The sequence below is a fragment of the Larimichthys crocea genome, chromosome IX (genome assembly GCF_000972845.2).
Source record: "Larimichthys crocea isolate SSNF chromosome IX, L_crocea_2.0, whole genome shotgun sequence".
Taxonomy (NCBI): domain Eukaryota; kingdom Metazoa; phylum Chordata; class Actinopteri; family Sciaenidae; genus Larimichthys; species Larimichthys crocea.
The window spans coordinates 5,820,425-5,847,853 of record NC_040019.1 but is presented as its reverse complement, the minus strand read 5'-3'; the positions used below and the strand labels follow the sequence as shown (position 1 = coordinate 5,847,853).

At 40.2% G+C, this 27,429-nt stretch overlaps 1 protein-coding gene across 2 annotated transcripts in view; it reads right to left on the bottom strand.

Moving 5' to 3' along the window:
• The window catches only part of exd3 (exonuclease 3'-5' domain containing 3), a 42,066-nt gene extending 23,222 nt beyond the window's left edge, over window positions 1-18,844 (bottom strand). The window contains exons 1-19 of one of the 2 annotated variants that reach the window (XM_019272468.2): window positions 18,567-18,844; window positions 16,356-16,417; window positions 12,007-12,071; window positions 11,135-11,296; window positions 10,544-10,729; window positions 10,407-10,460; window positions 10,193-10,332; window positions 9,994-10,100; window positions 9,834-9,907; window positions 8,555-8,593; window positions 8,277-8,443; window positions 7,621-7,774; window positions 7,301-7,499; window positions 7,096-7,205; window positions 6,251-6,434; window positions 5,908-6,062; window positions 4,162-4,380; window positions 3,968-4,021; window positions 3,740-3,871 (exon numbers count right to left, since the gene is read on the bottom strand). In XM_019272468.2, the coding sequence (XP_019128013.2) occupies window positions 3,740-3,871; window positions 3,968-4,021; window positions 4,162-4,380; window positions 5,908-6,062; window positions 6,251-6,434; window positions 7,096-7,205; window positions 7,301-7,499; window positions 7,621-7,774; window positions 8,277-8,443; window positions 8,555-8,593; window positions 9,834-9,907; window positions 9,994-10,100; window positions 10,193-10,332; window positions 10,407-10,460; window positions 10,544-10,729; window positions 11,135-11,296; window positions 12,007-12,071; window positions 16,356-16,383 (2,229 nt within the window). In that variant the 5' untranslated portion in view covers window positions 16,384-16,417; window positions 18,567-18,844. Of the gene's footprint in view, window positions 1-3,739; window positions 3,872-3,967; window positions 4,022-4,161; window positions 4,381-5,907; window positions 6,063-6,250; window positions 6,435-7,095; window positions 7,206-7,300; window positions 7,500-7,620; window positions 7,775-8,276; window positions 8,444-8,554; window positions 8,594-9,833; window positions 9,908-9,993; window positions 10,101-10,192; window positions 10,333-10,406; window positions 10,461-10,543; window positions 10,730-11,134; window positions 11,297-12,006; window positions 12,072-16,355; window positions 16,418-18,040; window positions 18,179-18,566 lie in introns of those variants that run through there. The other variant, XM_027282039.1, reaches the window with a different exon arrangement.
• Between the last annotated feature and the right edge of the window lie 8,585 nt (window positions 18,845-27,429).

Below are 27,429 nucleotides of genomic sequence, written 5' to 3'. Positions count from 1 at the left end.
AACATGGCGACACAGAAATGAGGGGCATCGCAGTGCCGCCTTTGAAGTGGCAGTGGAGGTAGTATCAAAGCCAAATCGACGTGTGTGTTAGAAGGGCTGAGCCGGCAGGACGGGACACAAACTCGTCACACTAGACGCCGAAGTTGTTGTGTTGTACACGTCAGGCTTCTTCCGGGACACCGCCATGCTATCTAAAGATCACTCACTGAAGTAGCATGACGCCAGCGTTGTTTGGTTCTGTGTACAAAAAGCAAAGCTGCCGTAATGATTGGTCTTCTCTGCGACAGTATTACGGGACCTTTCAAAGGCCTTAAGTTCACTATAAATAAATACATCATGTATGTTTATTCCAGTAAGGTCAACACTCAAACAAATCCATTGTATGCTCCTGCACTTTTCATTTGTGCCAGAGGAGAGCTGAAAAAAACGATCCGATAGTCGTGTGAAATTGTTAACGAGGAACCAAACAGATTCATGTTTTATCACACAAACTACTCAAAATGTTACATGTGACTACAAACCAGAAACAGGCACACTTGGATACATGGCTGGCATACAGATTATGGATGATAGTAAAAATGCATTTCAATTAATAACTGAAAAGCTTTTCCCAGCCACGTTGCATTTATTCTTTAAATTCTCCTGCCCCTGTTTTTATTTTTTAAAAACAATGGATGATTAGCTCAACCATGTTCAACATTTACTTATTTGGTTATTTATTCTTATAGGGACATATAAGACCAAAGTTCCTACACGCAGACATGACTTTAAAGTTAACAGGATTCTACCTCTTTTACACAAATAAATATTTCTCTCACATTATTTGTATAACAGGTCTCAAATCTCTGTTGTTCTGTTGTCAGGTTCTCTCAGGGCCACACTGATAATAAACCATTCGCAGATAAACCAATTAAACATCACAGAGAGAAATTTCAAATAATTAAAAGCAGAGGTTCTATTCCCCTTTTTCACCACTTCATTATACTCGAGTACGAGTAAGTATGCAGACAAGGACACACATACACATGAGGCCCTTCTACATCTCCTTTTCCCTCTTGGGGTCTCCATGGTGGACACACATTCCTATGCCTCTAAAATCTCTGTTGGGTCTATTGATACACAGACACAAACATTAACCCTTTCCCTGCACAATCTTGACACACACACACACACACACACACGTGTATACAAGTCTGTGGTTAATCTCCTCTTCTCCCTCTCTCTGTCCTTACTTTTTTACTCCTCTTTCCTCATGACATTCATCAGTGGTGTATGTGCATGAGGGAGAAACACAGAGAGACAAAGGGAGAGAAACTAACCCATCCATTGATAATCAGAGAGCTTTACAATCAGATAACAAAGGGGTTCACTTCGCCTGGGTGGGCCATGGAGAAGCCCCCAGGGTGAAACTCTCTCTCTCTCTGACACACACACACACAAAATCATGGCCACCTTAATTCCTTAATTTGGAATAAGCTGGCATTTCAGTAAAATATAAAACTATTCAAACAGTAACCAATTCAATTTAAACATGAACTACTTGTCATGTTTTATAAACTCATCTGTTGTTGGTCTTCATTTTAAGAAATCACATTTTCTATATTATAAACTTCATCCATCCACCATTGTTCATCAAACCCAACTTAAGTGGAAAGGCAAAAGCAGGTCCTCTTTTTCAGGAAGCTATCATTCCCATCGATTTTAGGCTAAGGTTTTAATGGTTTTAAAAGATTACCCACATGCTGGGACAAAGGTTTTCTCAGGTTTGCCGTCTGAGCTGATGGGAAAGATCTGAGGAAGAGCTGTTACTACTGGTTTTTTAACACTAAAATCACATTTGGCCTTCCTTTAGCCATAATATATCAAAGCGACTGCCATCGGGAGTAATCAATAGGGAAGCTAAGTTAATGACCATTTGGTCACTGGTCATTTAGGCAGATTTCCTGGTGTGTCTGTGTCTGTGTTGTAACCGTATCATCAAGACAGGAGGTAACATCAAGGTGGTCCAGGTTTTTTTTAACGTTTTGGGTCTGGGACAAATGCACCAAGTGGTGTATCTTGACAAATTTAGGGCCCCCTACCAGGAGAAGGCCAGAACACCCAAGTTTAGAAACTATCCTGCAAAGATTCCCCCTTCCCAGATACACAAACATCACAGCACACACAGGTTGCCCTAAATAGCCACCCATGGAGGTATCTACAGGTCAGGTACCGTAAATCTGACAACGATGACTGGTGGCAACAAAATGACTAACAAACATCTTTTCCAGGCTCCAAACACATGATCAGACAGGAATTTGAAAAATGCAATGCATGAGATCTGTAAAATATTAATATATCCAGTTTCCTCCACTTTTCATCCAGGTTCAACTCATTCTATCCTGGTTCCCTGGTGGTTAAATCACCTTTAAAATCATTGTGTTACACCACCTGGTGAAAATATCTTTGTTTCTATACTTCATGTTTAATTCTTGTTGCTGAATGAATTCCCCCACAGTCCACTTATTTACCTATCCCTCTATTTTCCAGCATGTGTATTCAGGTTGTGGTGACAGCTCAGACATCCTTCTCCTCAGCCACACCCTCAAGCTCCCCCCTGGGGTCCCAGATGAGGTGATATGGGAGATGTAATCCCTTTCAGTGTTTCCAGGGTCAGCCCCAAGGTCTGGACATGCCCAGAACAGATCCACAGGGAGATATCCAGGGGGGATACAAATTAGACTTTAACAGTGCCGTCTTCAACGTGAAGGTGCAGTGGTTTAACTTTGAGCTTCTTCTGGGTTCTTCATCCTTTCAGTAAAGGTGAGCCCATTTTGGCTGCTTGTATATGAAACCACGTTCACTCTGTCATTCAAGAACAACACCCACATTACTGTCAAGGTCATACCAATTAGAAAACCGATCTCTCACTCCGTTTTAATATTACTCATTGCCAAAGACCCAGTCACGGTCACATTGAGGTAAAAACTCCACCACCGTCTCCTCTTAGCACTGGGGAAGGAGATATTTTGGTTCCAGAGCCAGGGCTGCACGCAGAGGTCAGCCAAGCTGTATCAGTTTGTGTACCATCACCTCTTGCGCTAACTGCAGCAACTTCCCCAACAGAGAAGTAATAATTCACATCCAAACAACCCGTTTCTGTAGTTCAGCATGTCAAGGGCCCGACCTTTGTCCCACTGACAACACTCCAAACGTTACATTTTCTCAGAAAGTAAAATACATATTAAAGCCTTTCTTCTCCATTCCCCCTTATCATGTATTTTTTCTTCCCCTTTCATTCAGGATTATAAAACACCACAGACACCACAAGCTTTGTTCTCAGAATTCAGGAACTTAACCAGTTCTGCATTGTTTTATAACCACAGAAATATTGCCTGGGTATTCATGAATACTGATACTGATACAGGAACTGAAATGTCGCCGTCGGTGTGAAAAATATTGAATTACTTTTACTTTTAATTGTATGTATGCATGTATGTATGGATGTATGGATGTTTTCAATCAGCATTTACCTCTTTCACTCCAGCTGTCTATCAACCTCTTTCTGTTTTATGTTAGACATCGCTTGGTGAACTTATGAGTCCCTGTGCTCATTGTCCTCACCATTTCCCCGTTTGTATGTACTGACAATCAACAACATTTATTTAGTAAGGAGACCAACACAGAATGCAGCCAGTGCTGAAGTTCATACACTGTTCATTTCTAAAAAGACATTCAGTACCAGTGTGAATTTCCTTACCTGGCAGCGACTGAATATGTCACTCGGAGTGGGCTGGACATTGAAGTGTCTGAGGACTCGAACAGCCTGGTCTTTGGCCTTCTCTGAGCAGTCAAGGGATAAGCAACGACCTTCTCCTACCTGGGAGCGTAGCTATATGAGGAGATGGAGTATAGACGTGTATACAAACAAATAAGGAACATGGCACAGAAATGTTTGTAGATTTGAGGTTTGCTCGTGAGTACTTACACTTTGGAACGGTTGTCCACAGGTGAGTATGACACGGCCTTCAGCTTGTGCTAACTGACATACAACAAATACTCATCAGAACAAAAGAACAAATAAATAATATATTGTATTATATATTTAGCTATAGGATCCTCTTGTATGTGGTTATTGTCTGCATATAAAAAGCATGTCTTTAGCTTGTGTTGCTAACTAACCTTTGCAGCTAATCTGTGATCATCAGTGTTCTCCAGCATGACCACATCGACTCCTAAACAGCGCAGGTACCTCCCGAGTCCCTGCAGCATGTTGTCACACACCACCCGCAACTGCTGCGGGGCCAGAGGGGGGGTTTCTTCTGAAGGCTTCTCGCCACACAGGAGGCCTTTCTCTGTGTCAGAGCGTGGGGGACTGACCCTTTGAGCCCCCTGACATTCCTAAATGGACAGAGACAATAATGTGATACTTAACTGATCCCCACAGGGGGATTTTCTTTTCACTTGCACCACAGTGCAGGGAGGTCAAAGCACAGGGTGAGCTATACAACTGCACCCCCGGAGCTGATAGGAACTGCTGAAGTGTCTTGGTCAAATCCGTATTGTCCCTCCCTGCAGGTTGGATGCTCAAACGCCGGTTCTTCTGTTGGAGATTTTCTCGAAAGCTCACTGCTTGTTACAGAACTAAGAATAGATGTATTTGCACAGTAGCTATTAAAGTAGCAATTGGCTTGGTTCCATATCATGTTAAGCAGACATCGGGAATAACCCTGCCATTTTGCCGACTGAATGTTCTAAAGACGCAGAGAAAAGGAGTTAAATTGGTCCAACGAAAAGAGAACTCTTTTTGTTTTACCACGTCCATGGAGTCGAACCCCACGAAAGGGTTCATTTTATTGTTTATGTTTTATTGGAGTGAAGTAACAGTTTATAGATCTGAGATAATGAGAATACTTATACAGACTCGAACCCAAACTTGATAAGGTCAGAGTCAAGAACAGGTCAAGTAGTAAACAGATTCTGGGTTTCTCTGTTTCTTGTCATATTAATGAAATGTTCCCCTCTTGATTTCAACATATCTGCATCTAAAGAAACATCTGTCTGTCTGAGATCTGTCCAAAAAAAAGAAACGAGAAAGGAAAAGTGTTTTTTCTGAGATGCATGTTTTTGTGTGTTTAACTCCTAGACCACTTGTGACTTTCATTCAGCATTTGGTATCCTAAAGCCTCAACTGGCTGTTTGAGGAACTGCAGTTTTTGGCACTTGCGCGTTGGCTTCATTTGAGGGCCATGGAGGTTGCTGCAAGTCAATGAGTTTTCCACAATACGTTCCTGCAAATGTTTCACAATAAAAGGCTTGTTAAGAAATTAAGGGTTTCTTTCCATTTAAAACACTAGAGAGCTTTTAATTTGAAACAGATGCAGGTTTTGAGTTTGTATTAAAAAAGATGATTTTGAATGTGGCAGAAATGGAATATAATACGCATAACTATGTTTTCATTGGTGTTTAATCACCGAAAATAAGAATCTTTACGTTTTTGTTACTTTAGAATGAATCTTTTATATCTACAGATGTTGCAGATCCTTTTCCACAGAGTCTGCCACATTGAACCACCGTGTTTCTACGGCAACCTAGCATGGACAAGCTAAACACTGGCTCTGATTTAATTTCGTTTTGCAGCTACCAGAGTTTCTCCTCCATGCTGGGAAGGAAAGGGTGAAGTGAGGGGGTTACAGTTTCAACCATTAGTGAAGTGGCTGTTACATTTCAGTATTATTTTCTGATGTGCTTGTCCTCTGTGTTCAATGTCACTAAAAGCTGCTATCCCTCAGAGCGTCCCTTTTTAATTTTAATACATTATACAATGATAAATCCTGGATCAGTCTGTTTGCATAAAATCAAACCAGTATAAGCTCAAACACGTGACCGGCAAAAACGTAATTAAGAAGTAGTAAATTGACTCCTGACCTCTCTGCCATGGGTCTGTTTCTCTTTGTGTTTCTTGTCTCCGCTCTTCTCTGATTGGCCTGAAGAGATGCTGCGCAAGTCAGCTGGTAGCCCAAAGTATGCCGGGTTGCTGGAGAGGACAGAGTACACATCCAGCAAACAATAGGCATCTGCCACTAGAAGGAGGTTAAGAAATGTGAGCGGGAGAAAGAGAGAGAGAGAGAGAGAGGGGAGGAGGGGGGTGAGTTTATTGGTTTGCAGTTCGTCAGGGGATAACAAAATAATCTTTGATATTCTATCATGAAAAGAATAGTGGCCATCTGTCTCCCTGTCATTGTCTGTCTGTTCAGGCATAATACCTTACCTGCATATCTAATTTGGCTGATGCGCAGTGGCCGTTTCTCCCAGTTGGACATCTGCTCTGTCTTGTCCAGGGGCCTTCCCAGGACCTGTTGTACCAGCAGACTGAGGCCTTTCTCTGCAGAGTCCTCGCCTACCAGCACCCCTTTAGGTCTATTTTGAGTCCTCTTGACCTTACTACGCTGGATCTGTAAAAAGCATTAGAGAAACAATATAATAAAAGAAAAATAAATACGTTTTTGGACATTTTGACAGCCCTACCATTTCTTGTAATATTCAAACATATTTCTTCGACTTTTCCTGCAACATGCAGCCTACTCCAGCAGATGGTGAAGCAACCTCATCAGTTACAGACCCATGTTGCCATTTCCACATTCTTGTCCACCTTAGCGACTATGAGAGTTCAGCTACAGCTATCTCAGGCAAACTAATGGGTCATAGCTGGAGTATGTACCCGAGGTCATAGCCAAGTCATACACAGAAAAGAGCAGCTCTGAATGTAGTGATAGCCTAAATGTAACAATACTCTGGTCCTGTAAACCTGGTTACTGTGAACAACTGACAATGGCAACACTGATGCTTGATGAGCTGAACCAGGCTGTGCCTCTCAGTACTAGCCATTCTGAAGTATCAAAACTCAGGTCCTCCTCCTGTATATATGCTGCTGAGAAACTACTATCCACACTACCTGCTGGACCCATTCTGAAGTTACAAGTGATTGCACATATTTATGATGAAAAATATTAGTAAAATATTACAGCCCTGCTAATTAAGAAAGTATAATACTAGAACTGCAGGATTCAATTCAGAAGTAAATTACATGCAGTTATGTGAATGACAGGATATCACCTTCTGGTGTATATTAAGAAGATCAAGCACCCCATCCATCTTCAATGGCTCCTCTAAAAACTGGTGCCAGGTGGCCAAGAGGCACTTGAGATCCCCTGACATACCGTACCCTGAATGGGAAGAAAGGAGAAACATCAGAGACAAAAGCAAAAACAAGAACACCTCGGATGAATCTGATTTTATCTTAGTCATGTCTGTTGCTTACCCAGTTTAAGAACATTTTTCCCAGAGAACAAGCTTCTGATGAAGCTAATAGTATCTGGGTGTTGGCAGAATCTGTTTTCACAGATGTCTAATAAGAAAACTTCGTCAAAAACTGCAAGTTGTATCAGAGCAACTTTCTGGATTGAGATACAGCCAAATGTGGGCTGCCACTCCATGTCGACTCCAACTATAGCACCTTCCTAAGAAAGGACACAAAACAAACAAAAATGACTCACCACTAATACTTCTGATATCATTTTCCCACCCATTACACAGAGCGATTTTCATTCATTTTTAAATCAAGCATTTACTTCTCTGTACCTTCAGCACAATGTTTCGACATCTCTGGAGAGCTTCCAACGTGTCCACAAAATGAACCTTGTCTTTGGTGATGGGCACCTGGTAGAACCTCTGACAGTGAGACTGAGATGGCTTCCAATCCTCGGTTTGTGCTGAACCACTCAGACGTATCTGTCTAAGCAGAGGCGAGAAAAAGTGTTTTTGTGTGAGCATGCACATTAAAAGGAGACAAGAGTGAGCAATGGGACAGAAAAATCCACAAATACAGACTGAGAAATGACAGGTATCATTGAAGAGACACCAAAAGATTTTTAAAAAAGAGACGACAAACCAAACATTTTGACTCATTAGATCCTGTGCATTAATAGTGTCTCAATGAAAAATGGGATATGTGGTATCTTTAATATCTAGAAAACGTCATTCAGAGTCAGTTTTATTTCAAATTCTAATGATAGCTTCAACCCACATTAATGTTTTAGCCCACACAATCCATCACAATAGTCAAAACACACAATTCAGTTCAAAATATGTGCTAATAAGACAGCATTGTACAGCTGTGGCTAAAGAGGTGACAACAGTGACATGCAACTATTTCTCTGTCTATGAAGAAGTACAGCTTGTACTTTCATACCACAAGTTGCATAATAGGTTTTGTTTATGCATATTTTGTCACTCACTGTAGATCAGGCGGTAGACTCTGCTGCGTTTCCCATACCCCATAGGGAAGTCGGTTCCTTGGGATGTTGTATCTCAGTGACCACTGAGAGGCTTTCTGAAAATCAGAATACTTCACCAACATCTCCACCAAGTGGATCTGCAGCTCGAGGTCATCTGCCACGACGTACTATGCATAGAAATCACACATCCTGCATTATTTTATTGATATTAATTCACATACAGCATATACAGAACAGTATGACTGTCAAATGCAGACACACCTACAAGCTTTACCTACCTCTACATGGTCACTCCAATTCTCCTCTGTCATGCTTTTCTAAAAAGAAAGAGGGTGAAATACAGAAAAAGAGTATTATTAATTAACTCTTTAACTGACTCTGATATTGCCCGATTTGTGGTGTGGTGTTGCCGACACAAAAATAAACCAAGAATGCTATGGTAACAATAACATAGTGAGGTATAAGGTATAAGGTATAAAGTGGACATAGTTAATTTTCTCTCTCAAACCCACAGACCTGAGCAGAAAGGTTATTCTTTAGAGAACCTCAAATGCCTCCCACTGCTCATGTTTTCAGAAACTGAATCTTTGTTTCATTCTAAAATCAAGGTTCCACTGAGATCTATTACAGGCTTTTATTGGCTAAAAAGACGGAATTACGTCAATTTTGACAGTGATTAAAGTTGACGTATGTGTAACCAAAACGGCAACATGAGATCTGCAGAAAAACATGACATTTTGAATAAGCATTTCTAAGATACAATTAAGTGCAGACACGGGGTGTACAAACAAATCTAGTGTTACCTTGGTTTCATATATATATATATATATATATATATATGTGTGTGTGTGTGTGTGAAAAACTGAGGAAAAACCCATGGGCTATAGATATTTAATAGAACATTATAAGCCAGCTAGGCTTGTCTTAACCCTCAGAGATTTGAACATTCTTCTGAGAAAGTCTTCCTCTCATATGCAAATCATACTCATTCACATGAGGCTAAATCCTCTCTCCTTTGCACTGCTCCAGAGAGTAAAATCTAGAAAATAAGAGATATAAGTGTTGTATTGAAAAAACATCTACAAATCTGAACTACAAATAGGTCTGTACCCAACTCAGTATTTTGTGTCACATTTGTCTCTTTAATACAAAGGTTCAACTATTCGTTTCCCATTAGTCACCACAACACAAACACCCATATTAGGAGTCTGGCTTTGTTGAACCAACAGTCCAAAACCTAAAAACACTGAAGGCACAAATACAAATATTATCTAGCATACTATATTCCATTTCTGCCTTACTCTATCAATAGAGGCCCCTGAATCTCACAACCATTCAGCAGCTGACAATAAACACGTGTGATGAAGAAAGTATGAAACGTGTATTCTGGACACTAAACTGACAGAACTGACGTCTGCGTTTCATCTTAAAATTACTACCATTATTGCCAAAAATTCATACTAGCTAAAACAAATGCAAGTCACTGATGGGTTGCCTGCTGATGTATATCTGGTACACATCATGATGTTTAAATTAGAAGCCTGCTTCATCACTTACCTCCATAAACCTCTTGTACATGAGGAAACGCAAAGAGTCCAGTCTCCTCTTGTGCAGAGCATTGGGACATAGTCCTGTATGAAAAAGACAAGGTTACGTTCACATCTGCCTGAGCCGTACACCCATAAATCAACAACTGCACACGGGCTCAATCACACACCTTGGTCAATGTTGAATTTCTCCATCAGCCGGAAGACTTGTTTGGTGAGCATTTTAGCCTGGAATTGGCTCATGCTCTGTTTGGACAGAGAGAGGCGAGGGAACTGTCTGTGGAAACACACATGTGCAGCGTCATGCAAAAACCATATGATGCCTACACACATACAGAATGTTCCAATGTGTACACACATGCTCCATACTTGCAGATATCCTCCACAATGAAGTTGGGGTGGCACCACGAGTCTAGCAGTGTGACCAGTTGTTGTTCTAGATGATTGTGGCCCATGACATAGGACTCTGCCATTGGCAACTTGTTCTGCAAGATTAGCGGTATGCACATCTGCAGGAGAAAATAAGAGATTTTAGAGAGGCCACTTCTTTTCTTATGAACAAAAGATGTATGTCCTGTCTCACCTCCTCCATATTGAGTTCTTTCTGTAACTGCAGCTTTATGCTGAGCACTGCTGCCTGCGAGAACAAAAACACAAGGTCGAAATCAAAACAGCTTTTGTTTCAGCATTAATTTGACTTCCACCAAATGAGGCACTCACCTCTTTGTAGCAGTTAAGAGCCTGCAAGCTCACAACATTCAGTCTGAGTATGGCCGGATCCAGGGTATTCAGTCTGTAGATGTTTATTAGCCCGTCTACAAAGCTGGGATGGGTATCGGCTAGTAGGCTTAGAGCCCGGCGCTGCACCGTGACTGCTTGCTGCTCTGAGAGTGAGCTCAGGGTTACCTGGTGGAGAGGACATGAATGATAAGAAAGCAAAGAACATAAACAAGAATAGGAAAAAAAGAAGAGCCAGGAATATATAGCAGTAACTGTTGGAACAACTGGAACTCTAGTGTGCTGCAGTGTTGTTGTTTTTTTAGATGCAAAGCACCTCTGGAAACTTCACTCTGACACATGGACGACCAGAGTGAACACAATTGTTATGGTTTAACTGGATATGTAAACACATTTTATACAGCATGATGCATGTCTTCTGCCTTCTTACAAAGATGGCAGTGTAATAAAATGTACATAAATAACAATTACTACAATATATGCACATACAATGTTTAAACTGGTCATTTTAAAAAAGGTTCTTGTAACACTCATTCTTAAATTTTAAAAATTAATTAGACGAGTCTCGTCTACCTGTGGATGTTCCGTCATCCATGATTGAAATTCATTGAGGATGTGATGGCCGAGGGTGTGGCTCCGACCCTTCTGTTTGCCTGGACAGCCCTCCAGGATTGTTACCAAGCCCTCCAGAGGCTCAGACAGCTTTGAAAATCCATGGAGGGCCGCCCAACGTAGCTGCGGGGGATAAAAAAAAAAAAGAGGTGAATTAAAAATAAAATGATAAACTTGTGTGCACAGTTGTTTCAGTCTGTAAATAGTGCTTGGAAACCATCATTTACATACATGAACAATGTGTAAAAAAATCTAAGTGGTATTCAATATTCAACAAACCAGCTGGAAAAGATTTACAATAAATATCACAAGTTTTCTAGTAAACAAGTTGATTGAACTCATCACCCCCTTGCGTTGTCATCGTCCTCCTCCTCTCGTCTAGCATACACACAGACTTGTGACACATTTTAGGTCTCAGCTAAAGAATGTAAACTCTGGCATTACAAACTTCCTACACAGGAAAATAATATCTGTGTGAGAAAATGCTTCGCGCCGTGTCTTAATTTGCAAAACAGATGTCATCCACTCAATATCCTCCTCACAGAGATCTCAAGTTCATTCAGTGCAACGCAAATTCCTTCCTGCCTACTGACAGACACTCTGGTTTCCTCATTAACACACACAGACACACACGCAGTTACACACACACACACACACTGCAGAGCCTCATTTTAACATGCCGGTATCCCAAGCTCTCTCCCTCTCTCCGGTGTTCCTTCCTGTGCAAGTGCTTCTTGCAGACACACAAAGACTCTCTACCTTTTGTAAACACACACACACACACTTAATATTGCATGTGTGGAACTGACACACGCTGTGAAAGTGATTCTCACCGTCTGTAGATCTTTCCGGTTCCATAGCTCAAAGAGTTCGTCTCTCAGCACGGCAGGGTCGAGACCTAGGGAGATCACACGCGCTTAGATGAGGTGGGGTTTCACTCTGACCTTTGACCTGTCAAGAAATCAAACCTATGGGCCATATGAGTCCTGATGACTTTCTAGTCAGTTCTTTTGGTTATTACAGGGAAATTGAAGGTTCTCTAGATCTAATTCTCAAGGCTGCCAACAATTACAACCCATTTTGTTTTTCTGCTAAAAGCTTCCAAAGGCAAGACATTCATTTTATCTAGGTAGCACAATTGCCTGCTTGAGCAAATGTTGTTTATCACCTCTTCCTGGTTATAATGGCCTATGAGTTTGGCACAAATCATAAAATCTATTCTGACAACAGCAATGCCGATTTGGCAGTAGCTCTTAAGAACGAGTCGTGTTAATAAAAAGGTCAAATTTGTTGCCAAATGGTCTTAGAATATCATGTTTTGTGTCCAAGCTAAATCTTAGCTTATAGGTAATGTGATATACTGGAAATGTTGTTTGTTAAAACAGGCATAGCTGAGTAGCCATAATGTTAAATATTATTTCTTTAACAAGCATAGCAGGAGCAGCCATAACATCGGATTAACAGCTGAGGCTGGTTGGATAGTAGAGGAACCCGGCATTAGCTCTGCATTCCAGCTGAATCGGCGGCCAAAATACTTTAGAGAAAACTCTCAGGGCGCATTTTTCAGAAGGCCAAAGTGGGTAAAAGGGCTGCGGAACAAGAGGAGATGTAAGCATGCATGTGTGTTTCACGTTTTGTGTCTGTCTGCCTGTGCGTGTGTTCCAATGAGCCGTCCCAAAAGCTCCGGCTTCTTTCTCTGTCGCTCATGCTGTGTGGGCTCCACTGTACCTGCCCCCCTACCTCCCTACCTCCCTCCCTCCCTCCCTCCCTCCTTCCCAGGGCTAGTTTTCCTGTTCTCCTCTCCCTCCCTGCAGCAGCCTCTCTCGGTTTTGTCTCGGATTTCCCCAGGAAAGGGCTATGTGGTGGTCATGGTGTAAAAAATACAACCTTCCTGATGCATAGCCTGGGAAAGCAGACCAAAAGGCCTCTCCCTCTCTCTGTGCTGGCCTCTTTCTTTTCTGTATCTCTCCTGGCTTGACACTTTATTGTCTCGTTCATGTTGCCTCTTAAATATGAACTTTAGCTGCTTGATCCTGTGACTTGGTTCAGTGTTTTATCTTAGAAATTGCCAACAGTGGTGCCATGCCAGCCTTTTTTTTTTTTGCATGTTCTGACCCATTTAGCACAGATTACACATACTTCCAAAACAGACTCTCAAACAATCAGTGGGAAACTATATGCAATAAATTGAATATCCACTTTTATTTTATACTTGATAGTGCAGTAATAGGCTTTTCAAATTAACCTACACTTCAGTGATGCCATAGCTACGTTACATCATTCTATGGAAAACAGCTAAGTAGACTTGATATGTAGTAAATGGGCTAAGAAGTGCAAAAACACTGTTATGCTCCTCTGAAAGGTCCTTTAGATTCAAACATTTGAATAGGTACAGAGTTTCCTTTGCTGTTCTGCTGTTATACACCCCACTCCAGCGCCATTCATCCCACTGACGAACATGCGTACATGCACAGAGACTCACACAAACAGCACAACCCACTTCACTTCAGTCTCACTGTTTGTGTGAGGTGAGGAGAGGAGAGTGCAGGGAAGGAGAGCAGAGGAATGTGGAGCATGTAGCTTCTTTATATTCTTGTGCTTGTGGGTGAATGACAGAGCTGGAGGCACCCCATTCACTATAACATAATAACCTCCATCACCACATACAAATACATGGACGTACATACAGTAGATGCACCCATTCACCTCTGGAAGGGTGATTTTTTTTTGCTTTGACACGAAATAATTCGAAATGCGAGACAATGCTGCATTTTGCACTAAGTGGATTTGAACGTAACCAGACACGATCTTGACCTCCCACTCTTACGAAACAATAAAAAGTCACACTTAAATTTCAGTAAAATTAGACAGAGATTAAATCAACAGGCAGGTCTAACTGTCTGTTGCCAAGCAGCTGCCAAAATAAAGGATACACAAAGATCAAGTGTCTAAATAGGGCATTTGGTGTCACTACAGCCACCAGAACAGCTTCAGTGTAACTTGGCAGAGGGTGTGCAAGTGGCTCAACTCCACTGGAAGGATGCCACAACATTCTTAACAAGCACTTCTCTCCCTTTTGTATTGTGTTGTAGGTGCTAGAAAGAAACATTCAACAGGTGCCATTACAGAATCTTGAAAATGAGGCGAGTACTAGCACTTGCAGAATTTCATGCTTTTGCTGTTTGCATGATGACCTCTCCAGAATTGACCCACTACAATTTGGTTTCTATCCAAATGTGAACTGTCACATACAGGCTCTCCAGGGAAAAAAAAAAAATGATGATGCCGATATCATTGTGCACTCTGAGCTCTTTGTTTAAATCTCATGTTGCCAAGAAACGCATGTAAACAAAGCTAAAAATCAGAGATGAGTCAAAGTTAGTCACGGGGCTGTGGTAACACATTTATCTCCACAAAATAACTGTAGCTGAACAAGTGCTGGAAACTGTTGGGATACAGTTTCAGTCATCATATTTTTTTTAGGACACGAACATGAATGGATGATTCAACATAATCAGTTAATAGTTTGAGCACATCGAAGTGCTGGCCAAAACTCAATAAGTCAATCAAACCAGTCTAACATGCTTGACTGACTGCTATGGAAACTCCTGTCATAATCAGAGTTGACCTGTTACTTCTTTCTTCCGGTTGTAAAATGGTATGAAAAAAATGTATGTGAAACCACACGTCTTATAACCACACTATGAAGGCTATGTCACCTGAAATTAATGACATGGGAGGAAATACATATTTAACTGCATTACTCACCCCTGTACCTTTGGAGCATGTTTACCTGTCATTGCACCACAATTCGTCACCACAAACGGTCATGTGTGTTATTTACACTTGAAACCAGAAGTTTACATACACTCTATAAAAAAGACATATGCTTCTGACATGAAATCAGACAATAACTTTTCCTGTTTTAGGTCTGTTAGGATTACCAAAATTATTTCTATTTGCTAAATGCCAGAATAATGAGAGAAGGGTTTCTTAAGACAAATTTTTATTACTTTCTTCAGGAGTCAGAAGTTTACATACACTAAAATTACTATGCCTTTGAACAATTAGGGATAGCCCAGAAGACGATGTCATGTCTTTGGAAGCTTCTCTGACAACATTTGAGTTAATCAGAGACACATCTGTGGATGTATTTTAAGGCACACCTGAAACACACTGCTTCTTTGTGTAACATCATGGGAAAGTCAGAAGAAATCAGCCAAGATATCAGGAAGAGAATTGTGGACTTGCACAGGTCTGGTTCATCCTGGGAATGTCCAGCCATCATACCGCTCAGGATGATGTGTCCCAGAGATGAATGTGCTTTGGTCCGAAATGTGCATATCAACTCAAGAACAAAAGCAAAAGACCTTGTGAAGATGCTGGCTGAAGCTGCTAAGAGTGTGTCATTATCCACAGTGAAACGAGTACTGTACCAACATGGGCTGAAAGGCTACTCTGCCACACCATCCCAACTGTGAAATACGGGGGTGGCAGCATCATGTTGTTGTTTTGCTGCAGGAGGGACTGGTGCACTTCACAAAATAGATGGCATCATGAGGAGAGAACATTGTGTGGAAATACTGAATCAACATCTCAAGACATCAACCGGAAGTTAAAGCTTGGGCACAAATGGGTCTTCCAAATGGACAATGACCCGAAGCATACTGCCAAACTGGTTACAAAGTGGCTTAAGGATAACAAAGTCAATGTTTTGCAGTGGCCATCACAAAGCCCTGATCCCAATCCTATTGAAAATTTATGGGCAGAGCTGAAAAGGCATGTGTGAGCAAGGCGGCCCTTCAAACTTGGCTCAGTTACACCAGTTCTGTCAGGAGGAATGGGCCAAAATCCCTGCCAACTATTGTGAGAAGCTTGTTGAAGGATATCCAAAACGTCATACCGTTTAAAGGCAATGGTACCAAATACTGATGAAATGTATGCAAACTTCTGACTTTGAAGAAAGTAATAAAAAGTAGTCTAAAACGGACCTAAAACAAGAAAAGTGATTGTCTGATTTTATGTCAGACAGTGAGAACAAACAACAACATGTCTCTTTTTATATTGCGTATAATCTGGTGTCAAACTGTGTGTGTGTGTGATATAGATAATATATATATATATAATATAGATATATATATAAAATATTAAGAGAGATGTGCGGTTAAGCTGCAATACACACCGACTGTTTCTGGAGTAGTATGGCTCATCTCTGTCACCGCGGGATGGTCCGCTGCTGTCACTCTGTTGAAGAAGGCACACGCAGGTCAAGTACAGGCACTCAGACAACGAAATGCAGTTTAGCATCTAAGCAGTAGAAGTGCAGTGCATGTACATATAACAGGGATCTATAAATAACAGTGTACAGTGTACTTTTTCGTGGTCATTGTGTAGTTTAGATATTTCTGTCTGTTTATTGTGTCTCTTTTTTGTTTTGGCCTCCTCTACTTTTGTTTCTATATCTTGCTGCTGTCACAAGTGAATTTCCCCGCGGTGGAAAGAATAAAGTATATCTAATCTAATCTAAGATATATATATATGAATATTTTATAAAGGTGTATATACAGTATGAATAGAGTGAAATTCATATACCAACTTGTATACAGCAAAACTGTGATTACAGGTGTAAATATATATATAGTGCGTATTTATTAAAGGGGATGTCTCCACTACAGGTACTCAAATATATTATCACAACATCAGAATCAGAAATACTTTATTAATCCCCGCAGGGAAATTGTTTTTGTTACAGCAGCTCCCAAACGGTAAGTGAGATAGCAAGAAAACAAAACTTTAACCCTATACACCTATACAATATCCGATTTTAACACTATACTGTATAAATAACAGTTAAATAAAAGCAGTGACAGTGAACTATTACTGTGCAATAACTCTGCTCCTACCTCTCTCTCCTTCTCTTTCTCAAAACTGTGCACCACATCCTACCCCTAATCATGACCTTGTTTTGCACTAATATTTATTTATTTATTCATTACCAGGTCACGCATTTTACCAGTATGACATTTTTTTCTATTTTTATGACATTTTACTACCTGATGTTTTGAAAGACAGTTGAGTGAATGTATGTATGTATGCAGGGCATGTGCAATGACTGATAGGCTGGATGTGTTGTTTTTGTGCAGTGTGTGTATGTGCTATGCGTTTTTTTTTTTGTTTATTTTCTGTTGCTGTCGTTGGGCTGATATGTTGATTTTGTGTAATGTGTTACATGTATATGCTGCTGGACACCTTAATTTCCTTCGGGATCAATAAAGTATCTCTATCTATCTATCTATCTATCTATCTATCTATCTATCTATCTATCTATCTATCTAACTATGCAAGATGTAAATCTAAAACCTTATAAAGAATTTAGTCTTGGAAAGAAATAACAGTTAAGTAGAACCAGTAACAGTAAAATAAAAAACAAATAACACGAAGAAGGTAAAGATTATTGATTTGCTGAAGTCAGAACAAACAACTTGGAAATTGTTTTTGTTACAGCAGCTCCCTAACGGTTAGTGATAGCAAGAAAACAAAACTTTAACCCTATACACCTATACGATATCCTATTTTAACACTGTCTTGGAAAGAAATAACAGTTAAGTAGAACCAGTAACAGTAAAATAAAAACCAAGTAACAGTGAACTATGCAATATGTAAGTCATGAAGGTAAAGATTATTGATTTGCTGAAGTCAGAACAAACAACTTCTTTTGAATGATGTCACCATGCCAAAAAAACAACAACAAAACAGAACAAAAAACTGAAGTGAAAGTCAAAGGAGAAGAAGAAAATGTAACATGGTTATGATTCAGTTTTGCTGATATTATAATTCATGCACACACACACACACACAGACAGAAACCTGTGGGAACAGCAGCCTGAGAAAGGGCAAGATGCCAGCTGGCTATGAGACTTGATTTGAGGCTGAGGATGTTTTTTAGGCCTGCAGCAGCAGCAGCAGTCTGGTTGTTTCTCCCTGTCTGATTGTCTGCAGGCTGCAGAGGCGGACTCTGACACTCAGCTGTAAACTCTCTCTCCTTCCTTTGGACCATGGAGGAGGTTCATTAGCATCTACCGCCACCTAGAGGCGACACACAACTTCTCCTCCTCCTCCTCCTTCTTCTTACTTCCTCATAATCTTTCTGTCAGCAAACATTAAAGCCTGGCTGTCTCAGATAAATCAATCACAGCCTCTGATGACACACGTGTTTGTGTTGGTTTCATAAGCGCTCGAGTGAGAGACAGGGTTTGTAGTTTTGTAGTTTTTTTAGCACAGGTTAGCTAGAGACTCACTGTAGCCAGCTTTAAACGTCACTGCTGGGCTCAGCACGCACATTTATCCAGATTATATTTAATTACAATGATGTTATGGATGTGAACGGACTCACCCTGTGCTACCTGCCTCCCGTTAAATAGCGTCACGGCCACAGTCCGTAGCTAGTTACTTCATCTGTGTAGTTAGTGCTGTTGCCGCGCCCTGCGCTCAGACTCCCAGGCAGCTCTTGTCCTGACACTGTGCACAAATCCGACTTTATTCCACAGGATTTGCAAATCGTTAACCCATTATTTTTTTTTAACCATATCGACCTATATAAGTATCCACAATGCCAGATAGTTTAAGGGATTAAGTAAAGTTGAAGCGTGAACAGTGAAGATAACGCTGCCTGTAAGTCTAAAAGTAGGGTTAAAAAACTCCAAAGGTAAGTCTTGCTCTTGTGTTTGTTCAGTGGAGGCTGTCACGCAGGCTCACAGTGCGGTACTGACACCTTGTGGACAAGATACATTTGTATTAAATGATCATTCGACTAGAATAACGGTTTAGAAAGCACACAGAGGATGCTTACTTAAACCAGTATACTTAAATATGTTTAAATGCATTTTAGGGCCAGCCCCTGCAGCTGGTTAGTTGTGGTTGTGGACTAAAGGATGCTCCACAAACTTCTCATTATCATGGACAATAACTCTCATCCACTACGTGACCTCCTGCTCAAATAAGAGAGAAGCTTCAGTCGGAAACTCTTGCAGCTCCACTGTAATAAGAGAAGCTTCAGTCGGAAACTCTTGCAGCTCCACTGTAATAAAAAAATAAAAGACCACAACTCTATAAAATGACTCCCCTGTGTGCGGAGAGAGGAGACTCATTCTGTAACAGTTGATTTGATTGATGGACACAATAATGGATGCATAATTGCACTCTCACCATTTCTCACAATGCACATTTGCACAAGTCATTGCACAAGAGTCAATATGTATATTTCTCTTAAACAAACAAGGAAATGGTCTGTACTTATATATATTACTTATATATAGCGCTTTGCTTTACACTACATATCTCATACATATCTAAATAAATACTTTCGAAATTATTATTATCATGTTATACTCTGCCATAAAATAATAAGCGATGATGGCGACTGGTGAGAGAGGGCAAAAGGAAGAAAATTAACAGTATACCTCATTTTTACACGCCGACAGTTGGCTGTTTGTACAAATCGGGCAGGGAAATCCTGTTTAGGAACCAGACAGAAATCACAGTGCACACGCCACATGCAGAATATCCTCTGCGGGTAACGCATTAATTTGTTTAAACAGTCAGTGTGAGGATTAGATGAAACACGCGGACGTGCCACAAGGGGAGGTCACGATAATAACTCCCCCTGATGGGAGTGGATGGCTATTAGGACCTAACAGCTGACACCTCAAAGTGCCTGCTCACTCTGGTCACAAGCCAAATGTGGGCCACTGGCATTTAAGCTTTCATGACCACCGACCATGCTGTGTTTAATCCAGGGTGGGGCAAAGGGAAGCTAAAAATAAAAATAAATGTATCCATGGAAACAGCCACATACATATTGTAGTCAACAGCTTTTTGGGTTTGCATCAGGTTAGCATGCAGCCTGGTGTTTACATGAGAGTTGTTGGTGAGCTGCTCCCCCCAATCACATGGTCGAAGCTATAAACTGGGCACTACTGAAAAACAAACACTAGCCAATAGTTTTCTAACAGTCGCGCAGTCAACTTGAACTAACTTCAATGATCAAACAGGCTTAGCTCGTTAGCACGTTTTAATACCGAGCCCAGTAAAAGGTTCACGTCTCGGACTTGTTACCTGTTGGTGAGGATAAACACAGCTGAAGCCCCTGCTGTTGAAGCTGGTCACTGTGGACTCTTCTGCGTTTCCCAGCCACTCCATCACTGCTTAGCAACTAGCTGCTGCTGGCTAGCTCCGCTGCTGTGTGTGTGTTGTGTGTGTGGGGGTCCGCTAGCTGCTAAAGCTAGCCGTGAAGCAGCGCTCTCTCTCTGATCAGCTGTTCGCCAGAGTTACGTCTGGTTAGTGTCAGGCGGAATGGAAGTCAGCAGGACCGACTGACGGATACGAGTCACCACGACGGAGGGGGGGAGTTCAGCTCCTGTACACCACAATAACAACAACAACAACGTTTAGCCACAGTAAAGAAAACAATCACTGGTTGATCCAAGTAACGCGGCTACGTCTATTTAAGGTGACGCGAGACACGTGGAACACTTGCCACGTGACACGGTCCAACTATTTCAAAATCAGAAGATAAAAGATAATAAAAAAACTACAAAAAACAAAACAAAAAAAAAAACAAAAAGAATAAAAAACAATAGAATAAACAACACAACAGCAACAACAACAAAACAAAAACTAGTATATAATACATAATAAAAAAAGAAAAGGGAACAACAACAAACACAACACACAACAAACTAATATACAAACAAACAAAAAAAATAAAATAAACTAAACAACAACAAACAACAAACAAAATAATAATAATAAAACAACAAAACAACACAACAACAATAATAAATACAATAAACAATAACAACAACAACAATAACTAATAACAGATAACAACACAAACAACAATAACAATAATGACAAAACAACAACTAATAAAATAAAATAATAAATAAAAAAACAACTAATAATAATAATAATAACTAATAATATAATAATAATAATAATAATAATAAGCCCAGCGTGACCCTGATGGGGATAAGCGGTTACAGAAAATGGATGGATGGATACCTAGTGGGATTCTGTCATTTGTGTTGTATAAGGATGTCTTTTGTTAATTATTTTGTTGCAGCAGCATTACAAGTAACAACAGGCACACACTATACTGTATACAGATATGAGGTAAAAAAAAAAATAATAAAAATAAAAAAGTTAATATTCCAAGCTGTCAGGTGCGTTAGGCCTGCTGTTAATGGTCAAATTTAATTATATCAGGCTGAAACTCACAGGACTTATCTGTTGTTGGGAAAGAGTATGAATTTTAAACGTGCCTCCTTCCTAGAACAGAGGAACAGTATCTGACAGTAATATTGGATTTAAGTGTTTTAGTCTTTTTACTGACTCGGATCTCTTACTCTCTGACATTAAATTAAACGAATCAGCTGGTAAAGGCCAAGTGAATGTAAAACTCATTTTGACAATTAAGTAAGACAAAAAGTAACAATTAATAAGTTCCTTAAAATTTTATATTATTATTATTATTATTATTTATTATTATTATATTATTATTATTATATTTTATTTATTTTATGGCAGAGTATAACATTATAATAATAATTTCGAAGTATTTATTTAGATATGTATGAGATATGTAGTGTAAAGCAAGCGCTATATATAAGTAATATATATAAGTACAGGCCATTTCCTTGTTTGTTTAAGAGAAATATCATATTGACTCTTGTGCAATGACTTGTGCAAAGTGCATGTGAGAAATGGTGAGAGTGCATTATGCATCCATTATTGGTCCATCAATCAAATCAACTGTTACGAATGAGTCTCCTCCTCTGCACAGGGGGAGTCATTTTAAGAGTTGTGGTCTTTTATTTATTTTTATTTTTATACAGTGGAGCTGCAGAGTTTCCGACTGAAGCTTCTCTGTTGTTTGAGCAGGAGTCATGTAGTGGATGAGAGTTTTGTCCATGATAATGAGAAGTTTGTGGAGCATCCTTTAGTCCACAACCACAACTAACCAGCTGCAGGGGCTGGCCCTGAAATGCATTTAAACATATTTAAGTATACTGTTTAAGTAAGCATCCTCTGTGTGCTTTCTAAACTGGTTATTCTGACTCGAATGATCATTTAATACAAATGTGATCTTGTCCACTGAGGTGTCAGTACCAGCACTGGTGAGCCTGCGTGACAGCCTCCACTGAACAAACACAGAGCAGAGACTTACCTTTGGAGTTTTTTAAACCCTACTTTTAGACTTACAGGCAGCGTTATCTTCACTGTTCACGCTTCAACTTTACTTAATCCCATTAAACTATCTGGCATTGTGGATACTTTATAGGTCTGATATGGTTAAAAAAAAAAATGGGTTAACGATTTGCAAATCCTGTGGAATAAAGTCGGATTTGTGCACAGTGTCAGGATAAGAGCCGCCTGGATCTGAAGCGCAGGGCGGCGGCATCGCACTATCTACACAGATGAAGTAACTGCTACGGACTGTGGCCGTGACGCTATTTAACTGGAGGCAGGTAGCACAGGGTGAGTCCGTTCACATCCATAACATCATGTTGTAATTAAATATAATTTGAATAAATGTGCGTGCTGAGCCCAGCAGTGACGTTTTAAAGCTGGCTACAGTGAGTCTCTAGCTAACCTGTGCTAAAAACTACAAAACTACAAACCCTGTCTCTCACTCGAGCGCTTATGAACCAACACAAACCGTGTGTCCCAGAGGCTGTGATTGATTTATCTGAGATACAGCAGGTTTAATGTTTGCTGACAGAAAGATTAGGAGGAAGTAAGAAGAAGGGGAGGAGGAGGAGAGAAGTTTGTTGTGTCGCCGTAGGTGGGGGGTAGATGCTAATGAAACAACCTCCCTCCATGGTCCAAAGGAAGGAGAGAGAGTTTACAGCTGAGTGTCAGAGTCCGCCTCTGCAGCCTGCAGACAATCAGACAGGGAGAAAAAACCAGACTGCTGCTGCTGCTGCAGGCCTAAAAAACATCCTCAGCCTCAAATCAAGTCTCATAGCCAGCTGGCATCTTGCCCTTTCTCAGGCTGCTGTTCCACAGGTTTCGTCTGGTGTCTGTTCTGTGTGTTGTGTGTGTGTGTGTGCATGATTATAATATCAGCAAAAACTGAATCATAACCATGTTACATTTTCTTCTTCTCCTTTGACTTTCACTTCAGTTTTTTGTTCTGTTTTGTTGTTGTTGTTGTTGTTGTTGTTTGTTTGTTGTTGTTGTTTTGGCATGGTGACATCATTCAAGTTGTTTGTTCTGACTTCAGCAAATCATAATCTTTACCTTCATGACTTACATATTGCAAGTTCACTGTTACTTGGTTTTTTTTTATACTGTTAGTTCTACTTAACTGTTATTTCTTTCCAAGACTAAATTCTTTATAAGTTTTAGATTTACATCTGTCATTGCTTTTATTGAACTGTTATATTATACATTTATAACATGTTAAAATAGGATTCGTATAGTGTATCAGGGTTAAAAGTTTGTTTTCTGCTATCACTAACCGTTCGGGAGCTGCTGTACACAACAATTTCCGTTTTTTTCGACTTCAGCCAATCAATAAATCTTTACCTTCATGGACTTACATGATGCATAGTTCAGTGTTATTTGTTTTTTATTTTACTGTTACGGTTCTACTTAACGGTTATTTCGTTCAGACTAATTCTTTATAATGTTTGTAGCTTTACATCTTGCATAGATAGATAGATGATAGATAGTAGATAGATAGATAGATGATAGATAGATAGATAGATAGAGATACTTTTGGATCCGAAGGAAATTAGGTTGCCAGCCGAGCATATTACAGTAAACACATTACACTAAAATCAAAACATTCTCAGCCCAACGGACAGCAACAGAAAAAAAAAGAACAACCCATAGCACATACACACACTGCACAAAAAACACACACTCCAGCCTGATCCGTCTTGCACCTGCCTGCATACATACCTACTACAACATTCACTCAACTGTCTTTCAAAACCATCAGTAGTAAAATGTCATAAAAAATAGAATAAAACTGTCATACTGTTAAATGCGTGGACCTGGTATGAATAAATGAAATAAATAAATATTAGTGCACTATTAGTGCAAACACAAGGTTCATGAGTGGGGGTGGGATGTGGTGCACCGTTGAGCAAGAGACTAGGGAGAGACGGTAGGAGTAGAGTTTATTGCACGAATAGTTCACTGTCACTGCTTTTATTTAACTGTTATTTTATACATGTGTGTATATAAGTGTTTAAAATCGGGATATTGTATGAGGTGTCTAGGGTTAAAAGTTTTGTTTCTTCTATCATAAACCGTTTGGGAGCTGCGTCTGTAAGCAAAACAATTCCCTGGAGGGATTGAATAAAGTATTTCTGATTCTGATGTCGGGATAATAATGTGAGTACCTTACTGAGACATCCCCATTACTTTAATACGCACTATATATATATTACACCTGTAATCCAGTTTTGCTGTATACACGTTGGTTATCAATTTTCCCATTCAATACGTATATACACCTTTATATAAAAACTATTCATATATATATCTTGATTAGATTCGATACTTTGATTCTTTCCACCGCGGGGGAAATTCACTTGTGACGCAGCAAGATATAGAAACAAAAGTAGAGGAGCCAAAACAACAAAGAACACAATATAAACAGACAGAAATATCTAACTTACACCAATGACCAAGAACAAAGTACTATGCTAACACTGTTAATTTATAGATCCCTGTTATATGTAACATGCACTGCACTTCTACTGCATTAGATGCACACCGCATTTCGTTGTCTGAGTGACTTTACTTGACGCTGCGTGTGCCTTCTTCAACAGATGTGACAGCAGCGGACGCATCCTTCCCTCCCTGCGGTGACAAGATGAGCCATACTACTCCAGAAACAGTCGGTGTATTGCCAGCTTAACCGCCTACATCTCTCTTAATATTTTTTATATATATAATATACACACACATCACACACCACACACACACACACACAAACACACACACACACACACACACACAGTTGAAACATTTATACGCCAATACAAAAGAGGACATGTTGTTTTTGTTCTCACTGTCTGAACATGAATCGCACATCACTTTTTCTTGTTTTGGTCCGTTTTAAGGCACTATTTTTTTATTACGTTTTGCAAGTCCAACAAGTTTGCATTACATCATCAGTATTTGGTACCCACTTGCCCTTAAACACTGTATGACGTTTTGGAATGCCTTCAACAAGCTGTCTAATCAATAGTTGGCTAGGATCTTGGGCCCATTCCTCCACTGACAGAAATGGTGTAACTGCAGGCCAAGTTTGAAAGGGCCACCTTGCCTGCACACATGGCTTTTCAGCCCCCCTCTGCCCATAAACTTCAACTAGTATGGATCAGGGCTTTGTGATGGCCAACTGCAAACAGTGACTTTGTTATCCTTAAGCCACTTTTGTAACCAGTTTTGGGCAGTATCTTCGGCATTGTCATCTGGAAGACCTATTTGTGCCCAAGCTTTACTTCCGGTTGCATGTCTTGAGATGTTTGATTCAGTAGTCCCACACAATGTTCTCTCCTCATGATGCCATCTATTTTTTGTAGTGCAAACCAGTCCCTCCTGCAACAAAACAAACGCCCACAACCATGATGCTGCCACCCCGAGTTTCCACAGTGGGATGGTGTGGCAGAGTGGCCTTTGCAGCCATGTTGGGTACAGTATCCGTTTCACGTGGTAATGACCACTATTACCACAAGTCTTTTGCTTTTGTTCTGGGTTGATATCACATTTCGGACCAAAGCCACGTTCTATTTCGGGACACAGAACCTGTCTTCTCCTGGAGCAGTCATGATGGCTGGACATTTCCAGGATGAACCAATCCTGTGCAAGTCCCTACATTCTCTTCCGGTATCTTGGGTGTTTTCTTCTGACTTTCCCATGATGTTGTACAGAAAGAAGCAGTGTGCTTCAGGTGTGCCTAAAATACATCCACAGCGGTCTCTGATTAACTCAAATGTTGTCAGATGAAGCTTCCAGACACATGACATCGTCTGTCTGGGCTATCCTAATTGTTCAACAGGCATAGTAATTTTAGTGTATGTAAACTTCTGACTCCTGAGAAAAGTAATAAAAATTTGTCTTAAGCAACACCTTCTCTCATTATTCGGCATTTAGGCAAATAGAAATAATTTTGTCATACTAACAGAACCGAAAAACAGGAAAAGTGATTGTCTGATTTTATGTCGACAGTGAGCAAAAAAAAAGCATATGTCCTTTTTTATATAGTGTATGTCAAACGTCCGGTTTCAAGTGTAAATAAAACACACATACCGTTTTGTGGTGCGAATTGGGTGGCATGACAGGTAAAACATGCTCCAAAGTACAGGGTGGAGATGCGTAAATATGTATTCCTCCCATGTCATTAATTCAGGTGACATGAGCTTTCATAGTGTTGGTTAATAAGACGTGTGGTTTCACATACATTTTTTCATCCATTTTACAACGGAAAGAAAAGAAGACGTAACAGGTCAACTCTATTTATGACAGGAGTTTCCCATAGACAGTTAGTCAAGGCATGTTTAGACTGGTTGATTGACTTATTGAGTTTGCCAGCACTTCTATGTGCTCCAAACTATTAACTGATTCTGTTGAATCATCATTATGTTCGGTTGTCCTAACAATATGATGACTGAAACTGTATCCCACAGTTTCCAGCACTTGTTCAGCTTACAGTTTATTTTGTGAGAAGATAAATGTGTACCACAGCCCGTACTAACTTTGACTCATCTCTGATTTTTAGCTTGTTTTTACATCGTTTCTTGGCCAACATGAGATTGAACAAAGAGCTCAGAGTGCACAAGGATATCGCTCATCATATCATTTTTTTTTTCCCTTGAAGCCTGTATGTGCAGTTCCACATTTGGATAGAAACCAAATTGTAGTGCGGTCCAATTCTGGAGGGTCATCATGCAAACAGCAAAAGCATGAATGTCTGCAAAGTGCTGGTACTCGCCTCATTTTCAAGATTCTGTATGGCACTGTTAAATGTTTCTTTCTAGCACCTAAAAACACAATCCCCAAAAGGAGAGAAGTGCTTGTTAAAATGTTGTGGCATCCTTCCATGGAGTTGAGCCACTTGCACACCGACTGCCAAAGTTACACTGAATGCTGTTCTGGTGCTGTAGTGACACCAATGCCCTATTTTCGACACTTGTGATCTTTGTGTATCCTTTAATTTGGCGCTGCTTGGTCAA